Below are 20399 nucleotides of genomic sequence, written 5' to 3' on the forward strand. Positions count from 1 at the left end.
TGGTTTTCGGTTTTCTTTTGTATGGTGTTTTGATACTTTTGATGAAGTTGATTAAATTCATATTGAAGGTGTTTGAGATTAATATTGTGGGCTTTCTATTTCTCTGTTCTTGTCTTGTACACTGGTGGTGTGATCTTGGGCGTGTAGGAAACTCAGATTTTCGGTTTCGACACATCAGAGAAAAGGGTGTTCTCGGGTTTAAGCCGTTTGTGCTTTTCTCTTCATCAACAACCATCTAACAAATGGTCCTTTTAAGCAAACAAGTGAGATGAGAAATGCTGTATAAGTTACTCTCACATCCAAACAGGCCCTTCAGGTACTCTGGTATCCTCCAAGAAAATCCCTTTCTTTTCTTGGCAAAAGTGCGACAGAATAAAAATACCTTTATTGCACTTCATGGACTGAGAAAAACATATTTTTGACACTTCCCTATATGAAGGAAATCCAAATGATTAAAAAAAAAAAAAGGACTTATACAAGATCAGAATTATGAACTTACCCAGTGCATCCCAAGAGAAAGTGCCACTGCCTTTGCTCTGATCCTCGAGGCAAATATTTCAGGGAGCAGGAGTGCAGGAACAGGGCCAGCTCCCAGCGAAAAAGACAATACATAACTGTAAAAGAAGATAACATTTAAATTATACATCATAATTGCAACTATAGTCAAGAATCTTGAAAAGCAAACTGTGAAGAAAAAGGGACACCAACAGGCTGTACTGTGCATCGCATTTTACTTACAGAACTGTTCCAGCTACTGCAAGAGGTCCGGAATAAGGCGCAAGAGCCTTCCAAGTGAAGGACAAGGAAAGAAGCAACATTGAAGCAGCCTTCAAGAAATTCATTTATTAGCTTATCAACATAGTGTTCTGAAGATAACAAAGATTTGTTAACAAAATATAATTTTAAAAGAGCTGTGGGAAGTTACTATAGTCAAGAGCAAGGATTAAAGTGCCCATTGGCACGAGCCGCATCCAGTGTGCCGTATCGTGCCAGCAAGATATCGGCACAATACAGCCCTTGTACCGATGGCACAACTCAAAACCCTCTATTCTTGAAATTAGTAAGTAATTTTCTCAATGCAGTTCAAAAGATTTGATAAAAATGCATAATAAATAATTGGCAAATTTTGTTGCTAAAAAAAATTAATATTTCATGCCATTACATATCGGCATACATATATTTTTTGTAACCGGCACGCATCGGCGTGACCCGGCACGCACCGTGCCGTATCGTGCGGGCAAGTTTCCGACACGACCCAGTTCTACGGCACTTAAATCCTTAGTCAAGAGTGCCAAAGGCATCCAATGCAGAAACTCGGAGTTAATATAGCAGGTTTTGATATCTTTATTCTTCACTCAATCTCTCTTTTTTATGATTTTGATATCTTTATTCTTCCCTTAATTTCTCTTTTTTATGCAACTTTGTTTATCTGATAAGTCCGCCATGCTACATAATGGAAGGAAACCGGTGACCACTTATTTTAAATTGCCCTCTGTATGCTAATTGGCTAAATACTACTTGTAATTGAGCACGGCAGCTCTGTTAAGAATTTCATTTGTAATCTTTTTTAGGTTGTTTTGAAGGTTGCTTCATGTACTCTGCCACTCCTGTATACTTTTTTGCTTTCTATGCATTGCATCCTTGTTAAACATTTCTGAAGAACAACACTTCATGCGATAGTTGACACGTTGCATCTAAAAATGTGCTACCATTCCAGTAAAACTTGTCATCAGAAGGCTTTTCCTTCCTTGCTTGTCCATCAGGGAAGATGCAACTGCTGTGCCTGAAATGATATAAAATCCAGTAAAAAATTAAATTTACACAGGGAAGAACATGTCTAAAAATCAGAAATTACTCTTAGATTTCCGATATAAAATTATGGGATATAGAAGTAAAATACTGACCAAAAACATTTGCTGCCCCAACAAGAGCACTTGCTGCGACATCAGAGGCAATTCCTGCACTGCGGAACACTGATGTAGAATAATAGACAACAGCATTGATACCAGCCAACTGCTGAAACAAGAATAATGCAGCTCCCACGCTTACAACTGCAGTTAGGATAGTCTATCAGAAGATGCATTGCTTTGTTGTTTCATTACATTATAAACAAATAAAGAAATAAAGGAGAATTACACTAACATTCACGTCATGGGAAATTATGTATTTTTGTAATAGGGTGAAGGATGACACCTTCTCCAGCTAATGTATCAGAGTACAGTTGCGGACCCCATAAAGCAATAGTGAAGTGCAGGACATTAGGTGTAAAACGTAAATTATCGACTGACAGAAGGTTACAAGTAGGAAACGAAGGTAGATTTAAGTAGCAGTCGCTAATTTACAAAGAGCATGCATAGTATATAAATAAAGTTACAAGGATATGGACTTCAGAGGTGATAAAATGGCACAGTGACAGGATAACCAAGGTTTTTCATCGGCAACTATTGTAATGCCAAGATGTGAAAGCTAATAAACCAATTATGTGTCAGTGGTAGTGTAATATGAAGCAAAGCTAGCTGCGATTGTTTTCAGAAGCACCAAGGCCTGCATGCTTCCACCCCAAATTGGAACTCAGAGCACTCGGATTGACATCCATAAAATTGGGCATGATTTTCTGAAGTACTTGAACCGTCCAGATTCTGAAAATCACAATTCTTGACAACATACGACCAAAGGCAGAACAAATTTAACAGCTCATATAAGGTGTCTGTCTGTTTAAGAACAACTCAAATTAGTTCAACTTTTGTAGGGTGACATCAATGTAACTTTTTCAACTAATGTGTGCCCATTCTTACCAAAAGAAAAAGAGGGTAGAAAAATACAAGGGAAAGAGAAGAGAAACACAATACAACCTGCAGTTGGGTGTTATAATGGATTGTTGAAGACAGCGGCAATCAGAGGAGGGGAGAAAAGGAAGTTGGAAGACGGGAAGATCTGCATAACAATGGCTATGACAGGGCACCAAAACTTGACTCGTGTGCACGGGGGCACCCACGCATGCGCGCGCGCGCGCGAGAGAGAGAGAGAGGGAGACTTCCATGCACACTAAGTTTAGTTCAAGAAGCTGGCCAGTCCCTCTATTTGGTAGGGTTCATCGTCGATTAGAAACAAGAAAGAAAGCAGATAAAATCGTATGGTTGGTTTGCTAGGGTTTAACTTTTGTATAGGAAGCTTTTCAATCCTTAAGTTGGAAATGAACAGAAGAAAATGAGCAGATCTTTATTCTAAGATGTTTCTTCTCTTCCAAAAAGAAACTAGAAATCTCCTAAAGTTGAGATGATACCACCCATGGGGAGAAAAGAATGAATCCCGATAAGTTCTCGAGGAAGCCAAAAGAACAGAGTCTGGCCATTATTTTGGTCCCACACAAAGACCAGGCATGTTGAATTTATTTTGAGGTGCATTTATCCAAAGTGAACTCCATTAACCAATTCAAATGAACAAACTTAGACCAAACTAGTTAACGTAGACACAATTAGGCTAAGAACGAGTCGAACTTCAATGTTTTCATTAATACACACTTGCAGAAAAAACTATTGCATAAAACATGGATATTCTTTATGAACCATACATTATATGAAGCCTGCTTTTTGTTAGACACAACTCTTACAGCATCTACGTCAAAAAAATTGTACAACTCTAATAGCATCTTCTGTTTAATAGCAGAATACAAACATTATTATGCAGGGTTTGACATAAGGTAAGAATAAAAGAGAAAAAAGGCATACCAGGCTAAGTTAGGGGAAAAGAAAAAATAGTAGTACAAGAACTTTATACCTTTCCAGTAGCGTTTGCTGAAAAGATCAAACCAATTAGCATCTGATTCTGTGGAACCTTGGCTGCCTGCTTTTAGGTCGTGTATTACCTCAGCAACTCTTTCCTTTCCATACAGCCTCTTTATAGCTGTTTCTGCTTCAGGAAGTCTGCCTTGCTGTAATTAATAAGACATTGGTGATGACAAGTCCCAAATACAATGAAAAAAAAAAAGAGAGAAAATAGACAATAAACAAAAACCTGGAAGAGCCAGCGAGGACTTTCGGGACAAAAGGACATCCCCAATGCCATCAAGACCGAAGGAACTACTGCTATGCCAAACATTGTCCTCCACCTGATCAAGAATTACATTAGAAACAAGAAATTTAATATCCAGGGAGAAAGAAAATTGATTTTTGTCTATTGTTACTATTTTTTCAGTGATTAAAAGGTCCCATTTCTCATCATCACTACGTGGTAACTCATGAACTTGCAGCTGATTTAACATGCATGACAATCATACAAGTGTTTTTCTATGAATAGAATGTGCGCTACAAAGTTAACTCCAGGTACAAAAGAAATGCTTTTGAGCTTTAGAATTAGGAAGCAGCCAACTTTATACTTCGCTTTTTGTAGTCCCTCATAGGCAGACCGAAAGGCTCGGATGATTGCTATGTTCCAAAATTTCTGAATATATACATAACTATATCACGAGAGTAAAACAGAACTTAGATCACATTCCTCCCGAGCACAGCAAAGTTTGAAAAATCACACATTACGTGTCACTACCAAAGCCACCACTAAGAATTGGGAAAAGAAAGCATACAGGTGGTGTCGTAACTCAAATTTTTGTAAAGCCTCAATTCTATATATTATTGGTTTACCTTAGCTCAGTTCCACATAATATTGGTTTTTTTTTTCTCAATTCGTTCCTAGGTGAATGAATACCGACTTAATCATAGTAAATTGTAAGCAACTGACGGATGAGGATAAGAGAGGCTGAAGGGGCAATATCTAGCAGAAAAAGAGATTGTTGGCTCAGATAACATAGACTTACAGATCTGGATATGACTTTGCTGGACTAATGTTGCCAGAGGGTTGAGACGATGGCCAAGATAACGAACAAAATATACTTTAGTATGGAAAGAGAGTGTTTTAAAACTAAAGAGCTATAACAGGGTGTCTTCTTCTCTAAGAGAAATGTTGAGTGGTTGTCATTTGCCTCCTCTCTTTTTTCCTTTAATTTATTATCTAAAGTTACTACCTTCGGCCAGTAAAACTTTGGCTCCTATGTTTCTCTTAATCCTTCAGTTGGATCTCCTCTTCATTGCGAAATGCCAAGAATATTCAGAGAACTTTCTCTACCGATTTTCCGAATTTGTTGACAAAGGATATCATCTTTATCTATAGAGTAAATCAAAACTCTCATAAAAGACTTGACAAACGAGTTGACCACTAAATTGAATAAATCAAATTAAATTCTACACTTTCTTATGTAACAATAATTAAGAAAACGAACCATAAGGGATTTCCTGCCAAAGGCAATCCAGCTACTAAAGCAGCAAGAATACCGATGCAAATGAAAAGTTGGTTGACAGACCCAAGTGCTCCACGAATTTCAGTTGGTGATATCTGAAAATTTTGTGCTACTTAGTTACGGAAGTGTTAAACCAATGGAAATAAATAGAATGAACAAAGGTTGTGTGATGTCCACTATTCCGAACCTCAGAAATGTAAAGTGGCACAATCGCAGAGGATATCCCAATTCCAATTCCAGCAAGCAATCGGCCAATTATCATTGTCCGCACATCCTGAGCCGTAGCACTGCAATAATTTTCTTCGTTGGTTTAGATATTGGAGCTGCATCAAAGAGATTGAAGTTCTATAATTATATACTAAGGAAAACATACCTGAGAAATGCACCAATTGCAAGCGGGATTGCATCTAACTGAAAAGTTCGTGTTCGACCAAACTTATCAGCCAATGCACCTCCAGTAAAAGATCCTACTGTAGCACCAGCAAGGGTTGTGCTAACCACCCAACCTGTCAGCACCAAACATAGAAATGTTCATCTTATGCAAGTCATTATTGATGCGTGAAATAAACTCTTTCTTTTTTTTGAGATTTGCAAGGATACTAGAAATCATGGGCATCACTAAATTTACGTGTAAAAAATAAAACAATTCAAGATTACACAACATTTAGGTGCAGGAAATAATAACACGTCATGTTTACTGCACAAGCAACTACCAATTATCCTTCACGTTTTCAGTAAAATTAACTAATTTACATACCTTGTAATACAGTGTTCTCAGTGATTGCAAGGTCCTTTGAAAGATATTCAAGTGCTCCATTTACCACACTGCAGTGCATGTTATCATTCAATATTAAAATTGCATGGCACAATTTTTTATCTGGCTAGAAAGCAGCAATCGAATGGTACAGCAGCACTTTAATATCAATAGTTAAAACAGTGAATCATACCCTAGATGATATCCAAACAAAATGGCACCCAAGCAAGCGACGCCAACATAAGGAAGAACAGTCCCAGAAGATTTTGTCGGAAGCTTGTCAGATGGCACATCTTCAAGGTCACCTTTTAATAGAATCAAAATCAAGAAAAAAATCAAAAAAAAAAATCAAAAAATAGAGGCAAACTATATCAAATCATGAGGAAACATTTGCACAACCTCTTCACAGAGCACTGGTGGACTGGTGCCTGTGGCTAATTCCTAGAAAAGCCTTCTTGCATGGTGGACTGGGTGACTACGTTAATTTATACAGAATTTTCTTTCAATCTTTTTTCACATTTTCCTACTTTTGATCTATAAACAATCTCAATCAATTTGTATACTAATAAACTAACAATGATATTCAAGAACAGGCAACATTCTCCAATCTGAACAACAACAGACAGGACACTCCTATATATGCACACATTGGTCCCCTAAAGCTTTGTTTGTTAAATACTAACTACCAAAAAGCTCCAAACTATGAATAAGTTACAATTCAGTTGCACAAAGTGCTAATTCTATCTTAAAGTTTTAAAGGTTCTTCCAATATTGAGTGAGTTATGTCCGTTTTTTTATTTTTCACAGATAGGTTTGTACAAGTCAGAGATGGTTCACTTCAATTTCACAAATAGCTGCTACTAATAGTATCTTTCATGCTTTTAGTTGCAAAATTAGATCATGGTTGACAGGCCGAGATATGATCTCAATAGTATTCCATCGTCCTAATGTTTTCTTCTCGTTTCTTTGAGTGTTAAATCAAGCAAGACAGTAAATCAGCAGTCAATGTTGGAAAAAGAATCCAAATTTTTTAGAAATCAAATTTAATGCATTTTCGACACAATTGATGTAATGATCAATGGGTCACAAAATTTATAATTTCAATGATCGCTATAGGGCATTTGCTCATTTAACGGTATAAAAGAATCCAAATCAGTTGAATTTTTGTTAGAAAAATTTTTAAACTATTTAAAACATGATCTACAGTTTGATCTTGAATACAAAAATTCTATCATTAATTTACGAAGAATATTTATTTTTAGCCATTCATTTTTGCATTCACTTAATGCACAAGAGAACAATGTTAGAAAAATATGATATTTGGTTTCAAAGTACTTCAAATGGTCTAGATTATGTTCGACGGTGCTGATCGTCGATTTGAAAGCTCCATAGGGAAAATAAATCAGTAGCAATGGATCCTGTTTGCTGCCGATAGTATTCTATACCAACTCTATAGGTGCTTGTAAGTTTTCCGCCGTTAGATCTATCCCTTTAACCATTTCCACCCGTTAGATCATACTATTCAACCAATCACCCACTCAACCCTAGGGGACCACTATCATCCCTTAATCTAAGGGCCGAAAACTTGCAAGCACCTGACTTGGTACTTTTAAAAGCATAAGAGCTCAATTATATATATATATATATATATATATATATATATATATATAGTGGTTCTCTAGGATTGAGTGGGTGGTTGGTCCTCTAGAATTGAGTGGGTGGTTGGTTGAATAGTATGATCTAACGGGTGGAAATGGTCAAAGGGGTAGAATGTAGATCTAACGGCGGAAAACTTAAAAGCGCCAAGTGCTTTGTGCTTTTAAAAGCACCATAGCCGGACTATATATAGAATTAGGCTATTATACTATTAATAGGAGTCCGGCTACTATACTTTTATGAGTACGATCGCCCTCGTAATCATAAGTCGTTTTCAATGATAGAGCTTCCGAATCGACGATCCATACCGTTAAACATTATCTGGAGCATTTAAAACTTCTAGAAATCAAATTTCATAATTTTTCGACATCATTTACCTTACGATCAAAAGGTCACAAAATTAACAATTTTTAACGGCCGGTATGGGATACTTGCTAGTTTAACGGTGTAAAAGAATTGGAATATGTTGAATTTTTGCTAAAAAATTCTATTCACTACCTAAATAAAGATCAATAGCTCCGATCTTAAATTGAAGGATCCGATCGTCCATTTTTAGGATGTCATTCGATTTTGACCGTTAATTTTATGCTCGCTTGATAGACTTTATTATGATCTCGAAAAATTACGAAATTTATTTTTACAAGTTTCAAATACTCTAGATCATATTTAACGGAGTGGATCATCGATTCGGAAGCTCCATCATCTAAAACAACTTATGAGTACAAAGGGCTCTATACTCATAAAAGTATAATAGCCCTACTCCTATTAATAGTACCAAGCGTTTGGTGCTATTAGGTTTCGGCTCTTGGATGAAGAGATGTGTGGCTAGGATGATAGTAATCCCCAGTTAGAATGATAGTGGTCTCCTAGGGTTGAATGGTGGTTGGTTGAATAGTATAATCTAACAGGTGAAAATGGTCAAAGGGGTAGATCTGATGGCGGAAAACTCGATAGTACCAAGCGTTTGGTACTATCGATAGTATAGTAGCCGGACTCTCTCTCTCTCTCTCTCTCTCTCTCTCTCTATATATATATATATATATATATATATATATATATATATATATATATATATATATACACATACATGTATGTATGTATGTACATATACACTTGTATGTATACATGTATGTATGTACATACATACATACATACATACATACGTACATACATGTATGTATGTATGTACATATACTTGTATGTACACATGTATGTTTGTACATACATACATACATGTACGTACGTACAGGTATACGTACACATGTATACGTACATGTATACATGTACGTATACCTGTACGTACGTACATGTATATATATATATATATATATATATATATATATATATATATATATATAGAACTAGGCTGGAATACTATTAATAGTACCAATGACTTGGTGCTATTAAGTTTTCTACCCTTAGATTAAAAGATGTGCGGTTAGGATGATGTGGGCCCCTTAGGGTTGAATGGGTGGTTGGTTTAATAGTAAAATCTAACGAATAAAAATAATCAAAGGGGTTAATCTAACGGCAGAAAACTTGATAGCACCAAGTGCTTGCTGCTATCAATAGCATGGCAGCCGGACTCTATATATATACATACATACATACATATATATATATGTATGTATATATACATATATATATATATATATATATATGTATGAATATATATGTATGTATGTATGACATATATATATATGTATGTATGTATGTATACATACATACACACATATATATATATGTGTGTATGTATACANCACGAATAAAAAATATATATAAATAAGTAACTAACTAAAAACAAATTCGGCTTAAAAAATAAGTGGTTTAAAAATACCTATCAAATCAACGATTGTTTAAATTCAAATAGTAAATTAAAAATTAAATTTCAATTTTAAGTTTGATTCAAAATTTTAAATCTAAATTCAAACTTTAATTTATATTTTGAAATTAATTTAAATTTTAAAATTTAGGTAAACATTAAAAAAATTATGTTCTAGAACACATAAAAAAATATTTATTATATAACTAAATTGAAAACATACTTAGAAAGAAATCAAATTTAGAAAATAAATTAATTAAAAAATAAACACAGCTACCAATAACTATTTAAATTCAAAATACAGATTTAGAATTCACTTTAACTTATAATTTATACTGAAATTTAAGGCTAAATTACATAAAACCCTTCTGTCAAAACCCGATTTTTCACTTCCCCCCTGTCATTTAAAAACCTACACTTTGCTCCCTTGTAAAATGAAAAATGTTCACAGGGGGGTATGGTGTGTAAAATGACCATTTTGCCCCTAACCATTTTCATCTCCTCCCTCATCTTCCTCCACGGCTGCCTTGATCGGAAGCGATTCATACCTCGATCGGCTGCGATTTCTCTCGATTTTCTTCTCTACCTACTCCCCTTCTCCTCCTACACCCTCGCCGCCCCTCGGTTTCGGCGACAGTAGGAAGGAAATCGAGGTGGGCGCTGATGGAGAGGTAGGCAAGGGCAACGAGGGCGAAGGCTAGGCGGCGGAAGAGGGCGAAGGGGATGTGGGCGAGGGCGAGGGCGAGGCAGTGGAGGAGGGTGAGGTGGCGAGGCGGCGACGAAGCGGCGAGCCGCAGGGAGGCGAGGCAACAGGGAAGAGGGCGGAGGAGTATTTTTGGCATAAAAAAATATTTTATAACGGAACCCTAATGGATCACTAACGGTAGGGGGTGAAGTGCACATTTTTTATTTTACAAGGGGGCAAAGTGTAGGTTTTTAAATGACAGAGGAGTAGAGTGAAAAATTAGGTTTTGACATGGAGGTTTTCTGTAATTTAGCCTAAATTTAATTTAATTTGCAAAAGTCATGTGCATCGCACGTGCACTGTAACTAATTTTTGTGTGTGTTTGTGTGTGTATATACATTTCACGCTTTCACCAACCAATTGAGCTCGCAAGACGTAGAAAAATTCAGGCTATAGTTTTCTTGAGGGTTTAAATTGAGGAATATCGAAACTATCTTATCATGATCTAAAAAACTGTCAATCAAGGATTGTCATGCTAGTTGACACGGTTTAGCATTCCGGAATAAAATGCTGTCCATGCCGCTGGTGCAGGCATATAAAAAGAGGTACATCCCAAGGGGTGCTGGAGCGGCGTACTGGCACGTCTGTGTCAGCAGCACGACAATCCTTGAGTAAAATACAGCTTGATCAAAATACGCAATCAAGAAATTGACCCAGAATATATTACAGGATAGCATGATCAAAGTTTTAAAACCACCTGAACATTGTCCACTTTGCAATTCACAACCTCAACTTCAAAACGGTTGAAATTCACCATCTCAACAGCAATTCAGTTTCCAATTTACCTCAAAACCCTCCTTGCCTGATAACTTCACCCAAAATTTGGCTAATGCGCAAATTTGTACAAATTGCACAAACTTCAGGCGGATTTAGAGTTTTTTTCTTTTTTTGGTTCTTTTGCTTCAGCGATAAAAAAACAAAAAGTAAATTGAATCCCAGACCACAAACCTGAAGCACGGACTCTGGCATAGCGCGGCCTCTCCCTGGACCGGAGGAAGATCGACTCCACCCCGCTCCGCAGCCGCGCCATCTCGACGCCGAGCCCGATCGACGCCGATCCGATCGGCGACGATCGCCCGCAGCAGAACCCGCCGCCGCCGCCCTCCGGCATCGGCACGATCTTCGGCCGCCACCGCCGCCGCAGACTGCTCCGCCCCGGAAGATCGCCCCAACCCGACGCCGACGCCGACGCCCCTCCCTTCGCAGCAATCGCAGCGCTCTGCACCATCTGTCTGCCCTGCCCCCCCCACCTTGATATTCTCACCGCCTGTCTGACATTTCAGATCTCAAGAATGAGAAATAATAAATAAATAAAAATTGATGGAGGGCCGAAAAGAACTTGAAAAGGTAAGAAACTAAAAGAAGAAAGAGAAAGCAAGAAGAAAGAAGAAGAGATCTTACTTTTTCTTTCTTCTGCTGCGTTCGTCACCTTGTTGATAGAATATATTCGTCACATTGATGAGCTGCAGCTGCAGTGTCTTCGTAGGATCCGCTGGGCAGTAAGAGAAAGAGGAGAGAGAATACCTTGGAAAAGATTTTTATTAAATTGATTTTTGATTTTGCTGGGAGAAGAGTAAGAAGAAGCGGAAAGACCCAAGCCCGGCCTGTCTCTGTCTGTCATCAAAATCTAGTAGTAAGTACACGAAGAAAAGATAGACTACATTTAGTTTCTAAAAATAACAACTACTATATTCTTCAAAATTTAAAAAATATTATTTGTATTATTTATTTTTTTATTTTAATTATATTAGTTTTATATTTTTTTTGTTATTCAAAAATAACTCTACATTTAATATCGGTTAAATTATTCCGAATTAAATTCAAGTTAAATTTTTATCAAAATGTTATAAAAAATTTAAAATTTTTTTTTATCCCTAACTTAAAGGTAAAGTAAAAAGATTGGTGACGATACAAGGGTATGTTTAAAAATGCAAAATATTAAAATACTTATTTTTCCTCCCTAACTAAGGGGTAAATAAAAAAAAAGTTGATAATGATAGAAGAATATATTTGAAAGGCAAGATAGTAATTTTACAAAGATAATTTGAAACGTTAAAATGGTATTCTAAATATTAATTTTCTAAGGAGGGTAAATAAGAAAGCTGAAAATTTTTCAGAGCTACAGAAGCAATGGTCCCTAGTTTTTAATATAAAAAAAATTCAAATCACGTTATACTCTGAAAATGATGTCTAATTCTGCTTTACGATGAAACTACACTTTACGTAAATGAGTTTTTGACAATTCTATAATTTTTCAGGCTGCTACTTTAGTTTTGCTGCTTCTGATAGAAGAATAGAAAGGAAAAGAAAAAAGAAAAACTGAATTTCCTCAGTTGTTCAGCTCTTCCGGTCAGGATTAAAACTTTCGGTCAAAATTGTAACACATACATTGCTATCTATATCTACTTAAAATACTTTTGATGAGAATTTACTTATATTGCTTATTCGTACAACTAATTGTAAAAATATTACTTTTGAAACAGATTTTTTGGGCCTTGTCACTAACTTGAATAAGCTTTTGAAGTGGAGCAATGAGTTTTGAGGATTTATAATTTGAGATTTGTCCGAGATTATAAGTGTTTACTGTTATTTAGAATTTATTATTTTTTGGTTAAATTTCGAATAAGTATTTTATTATTGGAATTCATGTCCAAAATTTAATTTGAACATTGAAATTGTAATTTGATAGTGAAGACTATTTGTTATACAAATTAGTAATATTTTTTGGTTATTACTATTTTTTAAGATTTTAATTCATTGTAGTATTTAGTTGTGGAACAAGTATTTTAATATGAATTGTAATTGCCGTTATATGCTTCATTTATCAAACATTTACTATGTTTTTTGTGACAATTATAGTTAATTATAAAGGCATTTATAATAGTTGCTATTATGTAGTATTTAGCGGCATTTATTTAGGCTTTTATCAACCGCCAGAACAAATGCCACTATAACTTTTATCGACCCTACCAATAGCGGCAATTATCATAATTGCCAGGTAATTTAAAAAATAATCACCACTAAAACTTAATTTTGTTGTAGTGATTATGCATCAACTGAAATCGGATCTTGGGTCAGGGAGGAGCCGAGAAAGGCATAGTTGGTCTTGTTAGCGGGCAATTTTGGGGCTGCAGTCAGTTTCTGGATAGGCAGTTCATACTCTGGTAGTAGGCTGAGAAGTTGTGGCGGACTCGGAGATAGAAATAGCAACGATGGTGGCAACAGCAACAACAATAGGAAACTGATCTTGGGTCGCTGCATTGGCAGGAAGCTAGCACTTTATGATCTGGAGGTAGATCAGAGGTGGGAAAGCGTAGAGTGCACATGTGGCGGCGCAAGTTCTTGAAGACGGGCGAAAGGGCACTACTGGGGTTCGGCATAGACGGAGATGGCATTGGAGGGCTTGGTTTCTGGTAATGGCTGTGCACCATCAAGTGAGAGAAAGCTAGTGATAGTAGTAATCGAGATAAAATGGTTACATGGGGAGTGGAGACTTGTGGGGTTTTATATGCATTTTGAGTCTTTTTAGTTTGAGTAATTGCTTATATACTCATTAAAAGTTTCAGGCTTTTATATTTAGGGCATGTTTGGTTCCTTAGAAAATATTACAATTTTTTTTTTTCAAGCTAGAAAAATTGTCTCCGCATGTTTGGTTCGTAGGAAAAATAATTTTTTTTTTTATATTTCATGGAAACATTGCCTTTTGTTTTCCAAATATTTTTTAGGAAAAGAAAAACTTTTTTCTCACAAACATTTTGAGAAGTAAAAGAAATTTTTTTTCTAAGATATTGATGTACGTTTACCACTAAATTCGTTATTTTTATCATCTCCCACTGTCTCTCTATATCACCAAATTATATATACACACATACAGAATAACCATCTTCATCTCCTAGCCATCATCTCCATCTCTTTTGTCAAATTACATTATCAATACCAAAATATAGTTAAAATTTATTTTTATTTAATTATTTATTATTTATATTGTAAAGAGTTTGTAAATATTATGTTAAATTTTAGAAGATTGGTAATCAATCTCACCCTTCTTTAGTAGAAAATGATGATATATCAAAATTTTCGACTAACCAAATAAGTGAAATCGAAATTAAATACTATTTTTTTTTTCCTTACCAACTAAACTTTCATATATAAAAAATTATTTTTGTTTTCCATCGAAGCAAGCGGCAGAAACTAGGAATTCCATAAAAAACCTTTTTCTTCATAAAATAGTTTTCTATTATTTTCCAAGGAACCAAAGAAGCCCTTACGTGCTTAGAAGGCTAATATAAAAAATACTCATTTAATATTCCAAATTTTTTCAAATATATTCCTAGCTAGAGTTAAATTCTAAGAACAACTATTATTTCTATAAAGTTACTGTTTTGCCCTTTCAAAACTACCATTCTATAGTTATCAAGTTTTCTTATTTATCCTCAAATTAGGAATAAAAGAATTATCTAGACTTTTTTTTCTTTCAATTCAAATATTTACTATTCTACCATCATCAATTTTTCTTATTTGTCCTTAAATTAGAAATAAAAGTGGTATTTTGACTTTTTTTTTTTTTTAACTCTAGTAAAAATTTAATTCGGGTTTAATCTGAGATTAGTTAACAAATATTAACAGCGGAGTTATTTTAAATAATGAAAAAAATATAAAAAAAATATTTAAAATAAAAAAATAAAAAATTATTAAATATTTCAGAAATATTAAGAAATATATAAGTAATTATTCTTTTTAATTTCCAATCCTAGGTGGAGTGTGTAGATCTCCTACTCGGATTAGGAATACTACTAAATAATCACCCTAACTAATAAGGTAGTAATGTAACTTCTATTAATCCTCGTCTCCTTCAATTCCAGCACCAGACCTCTTCTCTCTCGGGGGTGGTGGGGGAGGGGGGGAACCGAATAGCAGCAGCTAGCTCCAGTATTTGCCGACTGCAATCGCTCACTCGCTTCTACTGCCACCGTCGCCTCCGATGCCGTCACCTTCGCTGCCGCCTCCGTCGAATGCTGTCAGCAACGATCGGCCTCTCAAAATAACCATCAAACTAGGTGCCGACAGTCATCACAATTGCAGAGCTCTCTACAAATCACGCGTGGAAGCGCCGCCGGTAGAGCACGAAAATGTTCCGGCAAAGCGCGCGAGGGCAGATGCTGCACCTGAGGGATCTCGGCCGCCACCAATTCCCATTGCAGAAGGCCCACATGGAGTAGAAGCACAGGTTCTTGCGATCAAGCGGCCTCGCCGGCATATCCGTGGGCCGTCAGAACGTTATCAAAGTTCAAAAGCTGAAGGTCGTGCAGACGCAGATGCCACGGACTCTAAAGGGAAGTCGTCGAACACCGAAAATCAATTGCGACCCGCAGAGGCGGCGCAAGTTCTTCCAGGTCGGCGCCCGCCGCAGGCGAAGGATGCTGGGCAATCGTCGTCGACGGCAGAAAAGAAGATCACATTCTCGCTCGCGCTGACGAAAGAAGAAATTATCGAGGATTTCACTGCGATGAGGCTGCCGCTGCCTGCGCGACGACCCAAAAAAGTGCCGAATTCGCGATTCAAGCATCTCTTTCCCGGCTCCGGCTTGCCGAAATCTGTGACTCCCGGCAGGTACACAGTGAAGGGCCCGGGTAACCGCTGACTGCTATTTCGACGGTTCTTGATTTCTTTTCTTGATTCTTTTTTTTTATTAAATTATGTACATAAATTTCAATGTATATAATTTTTTTTTTCCCATTGTATATATTAGAATCTTGGGTGAACTTCCAAGATTAAAAAATATTTGATTCTTTTATCCAGTTTAAGAATTTTTTAACTTTTTAGTTGAGACAAAAAAAGACGTAAGAAATATTTTTTACTGTTTTCTTGTTGTACGTATACTCGATACGAGTCCAACTATTATCCTTTTAGAAGAAAAGAAATTTTTATCATATCAAGTTATTTTGGAAGATCGGAATTCTAAATTGATTATCGACATCGTTGAAATTAATCTATATTATTAAAAATATTTAGAAATCGAATTTTAAAGTTTTTAAATCACTATCAAATTCGACGAAGAGTTGGAAAATAAACGGTAAGAGACTAATAACCTTATAAAAATAGAGGTTAGGCTTTCTAAATTCGTAATCGAAGTTATTAGCTCAATTATATAGTTCCGGAATTTAGACCTCGATTTTAATTTCACCCTTAGAGTTTCGATTTTAATTAAACACAGTTTAACACAGCTAACTAGCAGCTGGCAACTTAATTTATCAACTTAATTTATCGGACGACGGATTAACAAAGCAATTTAAAGTTTCAAGGCATGAACTATTACAATTTAATCTATGAGGACATAATTGAAATCGAGATAAAAACTACTTGCATATTTGATTTTTTTTATTTTTTATTTTTTGGTTTGAGCTCTTCAAGAGCTAATCAATTCTTATTATTTGGACAATATATAAAATTAACAAAACGATCTAGCTAATTCAATTAGCAAAATGTTGCTTTATTAAGTACCTGGCACAGATTTTTCTCATGTCATCAAGAAGTTGTTAACATTAATCACCTCATACCAGCAAAAATGAGCAGATCATTCTATATATAACTAGTGTAAATAATTCCTAGTTTTAATGAGTGTAGATCTCTTACTCCGATTAGGAATTACTAAATTATTATTACTAACGGCAGTGCTGTAATAACAGTTTGAAAATATAACAAGAAAAATGATCGTTAGCAATATCATATCCCTGATCCGAATCCGAGTAGTAGTGCAAATTAATCAACTCCTAAAAGGAAAGAAGTAAGGAAATCAAGAACTGTTCAAGTTACAGTCAGCCGTTACGCCGGCCCTTCATTGTGCACCGGCCGGGAGTCACAGCTTTCGGAAAGCCGGATCCGGGAAAGAGATGCTTGAATCGCGAATTCCGCTCTCTTCTGAGCCGTCGCATAGGCAGCAGCAGCCTCATCGCAGTGAGATCCTCGATAATTTCTTCTTTCGTCATCGCGAGCGAGAATGTGGCCTTCTTTGTCGTCGACAACGATTGCCCAGCATCCTTTGCAGGTTGCCGTCCTTGCATGTCGTGAGTTTGACACAGCATTGGCATCTGCATCGAGCTCGCTAATCGATTTTCTACGCTCGACGACTTCCCTCTAGACACTGACGGCGGATCATCAGCTTCTTTTTCCGAATTTCGATAGCGTTCTGACAGCCCGCTGATATGCCGGCAGTGCCACTTGGCTGGAGGCGGTGGCACGCAGTCCGCACGAACTTGCTCTACCGCATACTTGAAGTAATTCGGTATCGTCCGGGATTCCTCGCGAGCTGCCTCTGGCGTCCCGCGCTCTGCCTGAACTTTTCTCTGCTCTACTGGCGGTGCTTCCCTGCACGGTTCGTAGCGAACGTCGTCAGCGCCTTTGGGAGGCCAACTGCTGCTGAGAGCATTCGATGGAGGCGGTGATCGTGACGACATCGGAGTCGGCAGTCGGAGGTTGCGCGGCCTCAGAAGGCCAGAATTTGCGAGGGAGGGATGGCGGCCGGTGAATGTTGTCGTGGGAGGTACAGACTGCAGAGTTCTTTGATTCTTGGAGCTGCTATTCGGCTCCAAACTGATCGTGATCCGCCGGAAGAGAAGACGGTTGATGGCAATGGCGGAGTATCGCCACTTTTATATATCGTTGCTTTATTAGGATTGCTAATAATAGATTTATACAGGTGTTGGATTTGCGTTGATTAATTGTACTACTATTTGTATTCGGATCAGGAATATGATATTCTTAACAAACTTTTATTTTTATTTTTTTTCAAACCATTATTATACCTTTACCATTAGTAATAGTTATTTAGCATTCATAATAGGAGTAAGAGATCTAAACACACTCGGAATTGGATTATTGACTTATGTTACATTATAGAACCGACAAATTAACTTGCCAGCTAGTTAGCCATATTAAACTGTGTTTAATTAAAATCGAAGCTCTAAGGGTGAAATTAAAATCGAGGTCTAAATTCGGGAACTATATAATTGAACTAATAACTTCGATTATAAATTTAAAAATTCTAATCTCTATTTTTAGAAGGTTATTAGTCTCTGACCCTTTTTTTTTTTTCAATTCTTTGTTGAATTTGATAGTGATTCAAAAATATTAAAATTCGGTTTTCAAATACTTTTAATAATATGGATCAATTTCAACGATGTTGATAATCAATTTGGAGTTCCGATCATAAAAAATAACTTGATATGATAAAAATTTCTTTTCTTTTAAGAGAATAACAGCTGGAATTATATCGAATGTACGTACAATACTAAACGGTAGAAAATATTTTCTACTCTCTTTTTTTTTGTCTCAACTAAAAAGTTAAAAAATTTCTTAAACTGGATAAAAGAATCAAATATTTCTTAATCTTGGAAGTTCACCCAAGATTCCAATATATACAATGGGAAAAAAAAAAATTATATACATTGAAATCTATGTACATAATTTAATCGAAAAAAAGAATCCAGAAAAGAAATCAAGAACCGTCGAAATAGCAGTCAGCGGTTACCCGGGCCCTTCACTGTGTACCTGCCGGGAGTCACTGATTTCAGCAAGCCGGAGCCGGGAAAGAGATGCTTGAATCGCGAATTCGGCACTTTTCTGGGTCGTCGCGCAGGCAGCGGCAGCCTCATCGCAGTGAAATCCTCGATAATTTCTTCTTTCGTCAGCGCGAGCGAGAATGTGATCTTCTTTTCTGCCGCCGACGACGATTGCCCAGCATCCTTCGCCTGCGGCGGGCGCCGACCTGGAAGAACTTGCGCCGCCTCTGCGGGTCGCAATTGATTTTCGGTGTTCAACGACTTCCCTTTAGAGTCCGTGGCATCTGCGTCTGCACGACCTTCAGCTTTTGAGATTTGATAACGTTCTGACGGCCCACGGATATGCCGGCGAGGCCGCTTGATCGCAAGAACCTGTGCTTCTACTCCATGTGGGCCTTCTGCAATGGGAATTGGTGGCGGCCGAGATCCCTCAGGTGCAGCATCTGCCCTCGCGCGCTTTGCCGGAACATTTTCGTGCTCTACCGGCGGCGCTTCCGCGCGTGATTTGCAGAGAGCTCTGCAAGTGTGATGACTGTCGGCACCTAGTTTGATTGTTGTTTTGACAGGCCTATCGTTGCTGACAGCATTCGACGGAGGCGGCGGCGAAGGTGACCGCATCGGAGGCGACGGTGGCAGTACGTGGAAGCGAGTAAGCGATTGCAGTCGGCAAATACTGGAGCTAGCTGCTGCTATTCGGTTCCAACTAATTAATCCCCCGATCGAGAGAGAACAGGTCTGGGGCATTCATTCTCGTGCTAGAATTGAAGGAGGGTTGATTAATTATATGCTTCTGCTAATAGTAGGACGAAGGATTAATAAAATGTTACATTACTAAGTTAGGGTAATTATTTAGTATTCCTAATCCGAGTAGGAGATCTACACACTCCAATTAGGATTGGAAATTAAAAAGAATAATTACTTATAAATATATTCCTCAATACTTATGAAATATTTAATAATTTTTTATTTTTTTATTTCAAATATATTCCTCGTATTTTTTTTTCGTTATTCAAAAATAACTCCATTGTTAATATTTGGTAACCAATCTCAGATTAAATCTGAATTAAATTTCTACTAGAGTTAAAAAAAAATCAAAATATATATCTTTTTTACTTATAATTTAAGGACAAATAAGAAAAATTGGTGATGGTAGAATAGTGTACATTTGAATTGAAAGGGTAAAATAGTCTAAATAATTCTTTTGTCCATAATTTAAAGATAAATAAGAAAAATTGGTAATGGTAGAATGGTAGTTTCGAAAGCGCAAAACAGTAACTTTACAGAAATAATGGTTGTTCTTAGAATTTAACTCTAGAAATATATTTCAAAAAACTTGGAACATTAAATGAGTATTTTTTATATTAGCCTTCTAAGCGGCTACGGGCTTCTTTGGTTCCTTGGAAAATAATAGCAAATTATTTTATGAAGAAAAAAGTTTTTTATGGAATTTCTAGTTTCTGTAGTTTGCTTCGATGGAAAAGAAAATTAGCTTTTCATGTATGAAAGTTTAGTTGGTAAGGAAAAAAAAAACAGTATTTAATTTCTATTTCACTTATTTGGTTAGTTAAAATGTA

At 36.6% G+C, this 20399-nt stretch overlaps 3 protein-coding genes across 4 annotated transcripts; 1 reads left to right on the forward strand and 2 right to left on the reverse strand.

Moving 5' to 3' along the window:
* Positions 473-11871, reverse strand: LOC109710613 (plastidic glucose transporter 4). Of its 2 annotated transcripts, none has more exons than XM_020233325.1 (13): positions 11669-11871; positions 11216-11534; positions 6238-6349; positions 6048-6115; positions 5664-5796; positions 5478-5577; positions 5273-5385; positions 4015-4108; positions 3778-3931; positions 1905-2051; positions 1710-1783; positions 739-827; positions 473-614 (listed from the first exon to the last, which is right to left on the reverse strand). In XM_020233325.1, exons 2-13 carry the CDS (start codon positions 11493-11495, stop codon positions 488-490), a joined length of 1491 nt encoding a protein of 496 aa, XP_020088914.1. In that variant the 5' UTR covers positions 11496-11534; positions 11669-11871; the 3' UTR covers positions 473-487. The 2 variants fall into 2 exon arrangements, with proteins under 2 accessions (XP_020088914.1, XP_020088913.1); XM_020233324.1 differs by having other exon boundaries at positions 11216-11538.
* LOC109710705 lies at positions 15249-15908 on the forward strand. Its single transcript, XM_020233442.1, has one exon. It carries the CDS (start codon positions 15249-15251, stop codon positions 15906-15908), a length of 660 nt encoding a protein of 219 aa, XP_020089031.1.
* Positions 18784-19443, reverse strand: LOC109710706. The gene has a single exon (XM_020233443.1). It carries the CDS (start codon positions 19441-19443, stop codon positions 18784-18786), a length of 660 nt encoding a protein of 219 aa, XP_020089032.1.

The sequence above is a fragment of the Ananas comosus genome, linkage group 5 (assembly GCF_001540865.1).
Source record: "Ananas comosus cultivar F153 linkage group 5, ASM154086v1, whole genome shotgun sequence".
Taxonomy (NCBI): Eukaryota; Viridiplantae; Streptophyta; class Magnoliopsida; order Poales; family Bromeliaceae; genus Ananas; species Ananas comosus.

Excerpts from the sequence above, each read along its gene's own strand:
- LOC109710705 (XM_020233442.1), top strand. The coding sequence starts at position 15,249 with ATGCCGTCACCTTCGCTGCCGCCTCCGTCGAATGCTGTCAGCAACGAT.
- LOC109710613 (XM_020233325.1), bottom strand. The coding sequence starts at position 11,495 with ATGGTGCAGAGCGCTGCGATTGCTGCGAAGGGAGGGGCGTCGGCGTCG. Across the intron at positions 6,350-11,215 it reads TGCCAGAGTCCGTGCTTCAG|GTGACCTTGAAGATGTGCCA; the intron begins GTTTGTGGTCTG and ends TTCTATTAAAAG. Across the intron at positions 828-1,709 it reads TGACAAGTTTTACTGGAATG|GCTGCTTCAATGTTGCTTCT; the intron begins GTAGCACATTTT and ends AATTTCTTGAAG.
- LOC109710706 (XM_020233443.1), bottom strand. The coding sequence starts at position 19,443 with ATGCGGTCACCTTCGCCGCCGCCTCCGTCGAATGCTGTCAGCAACGAT.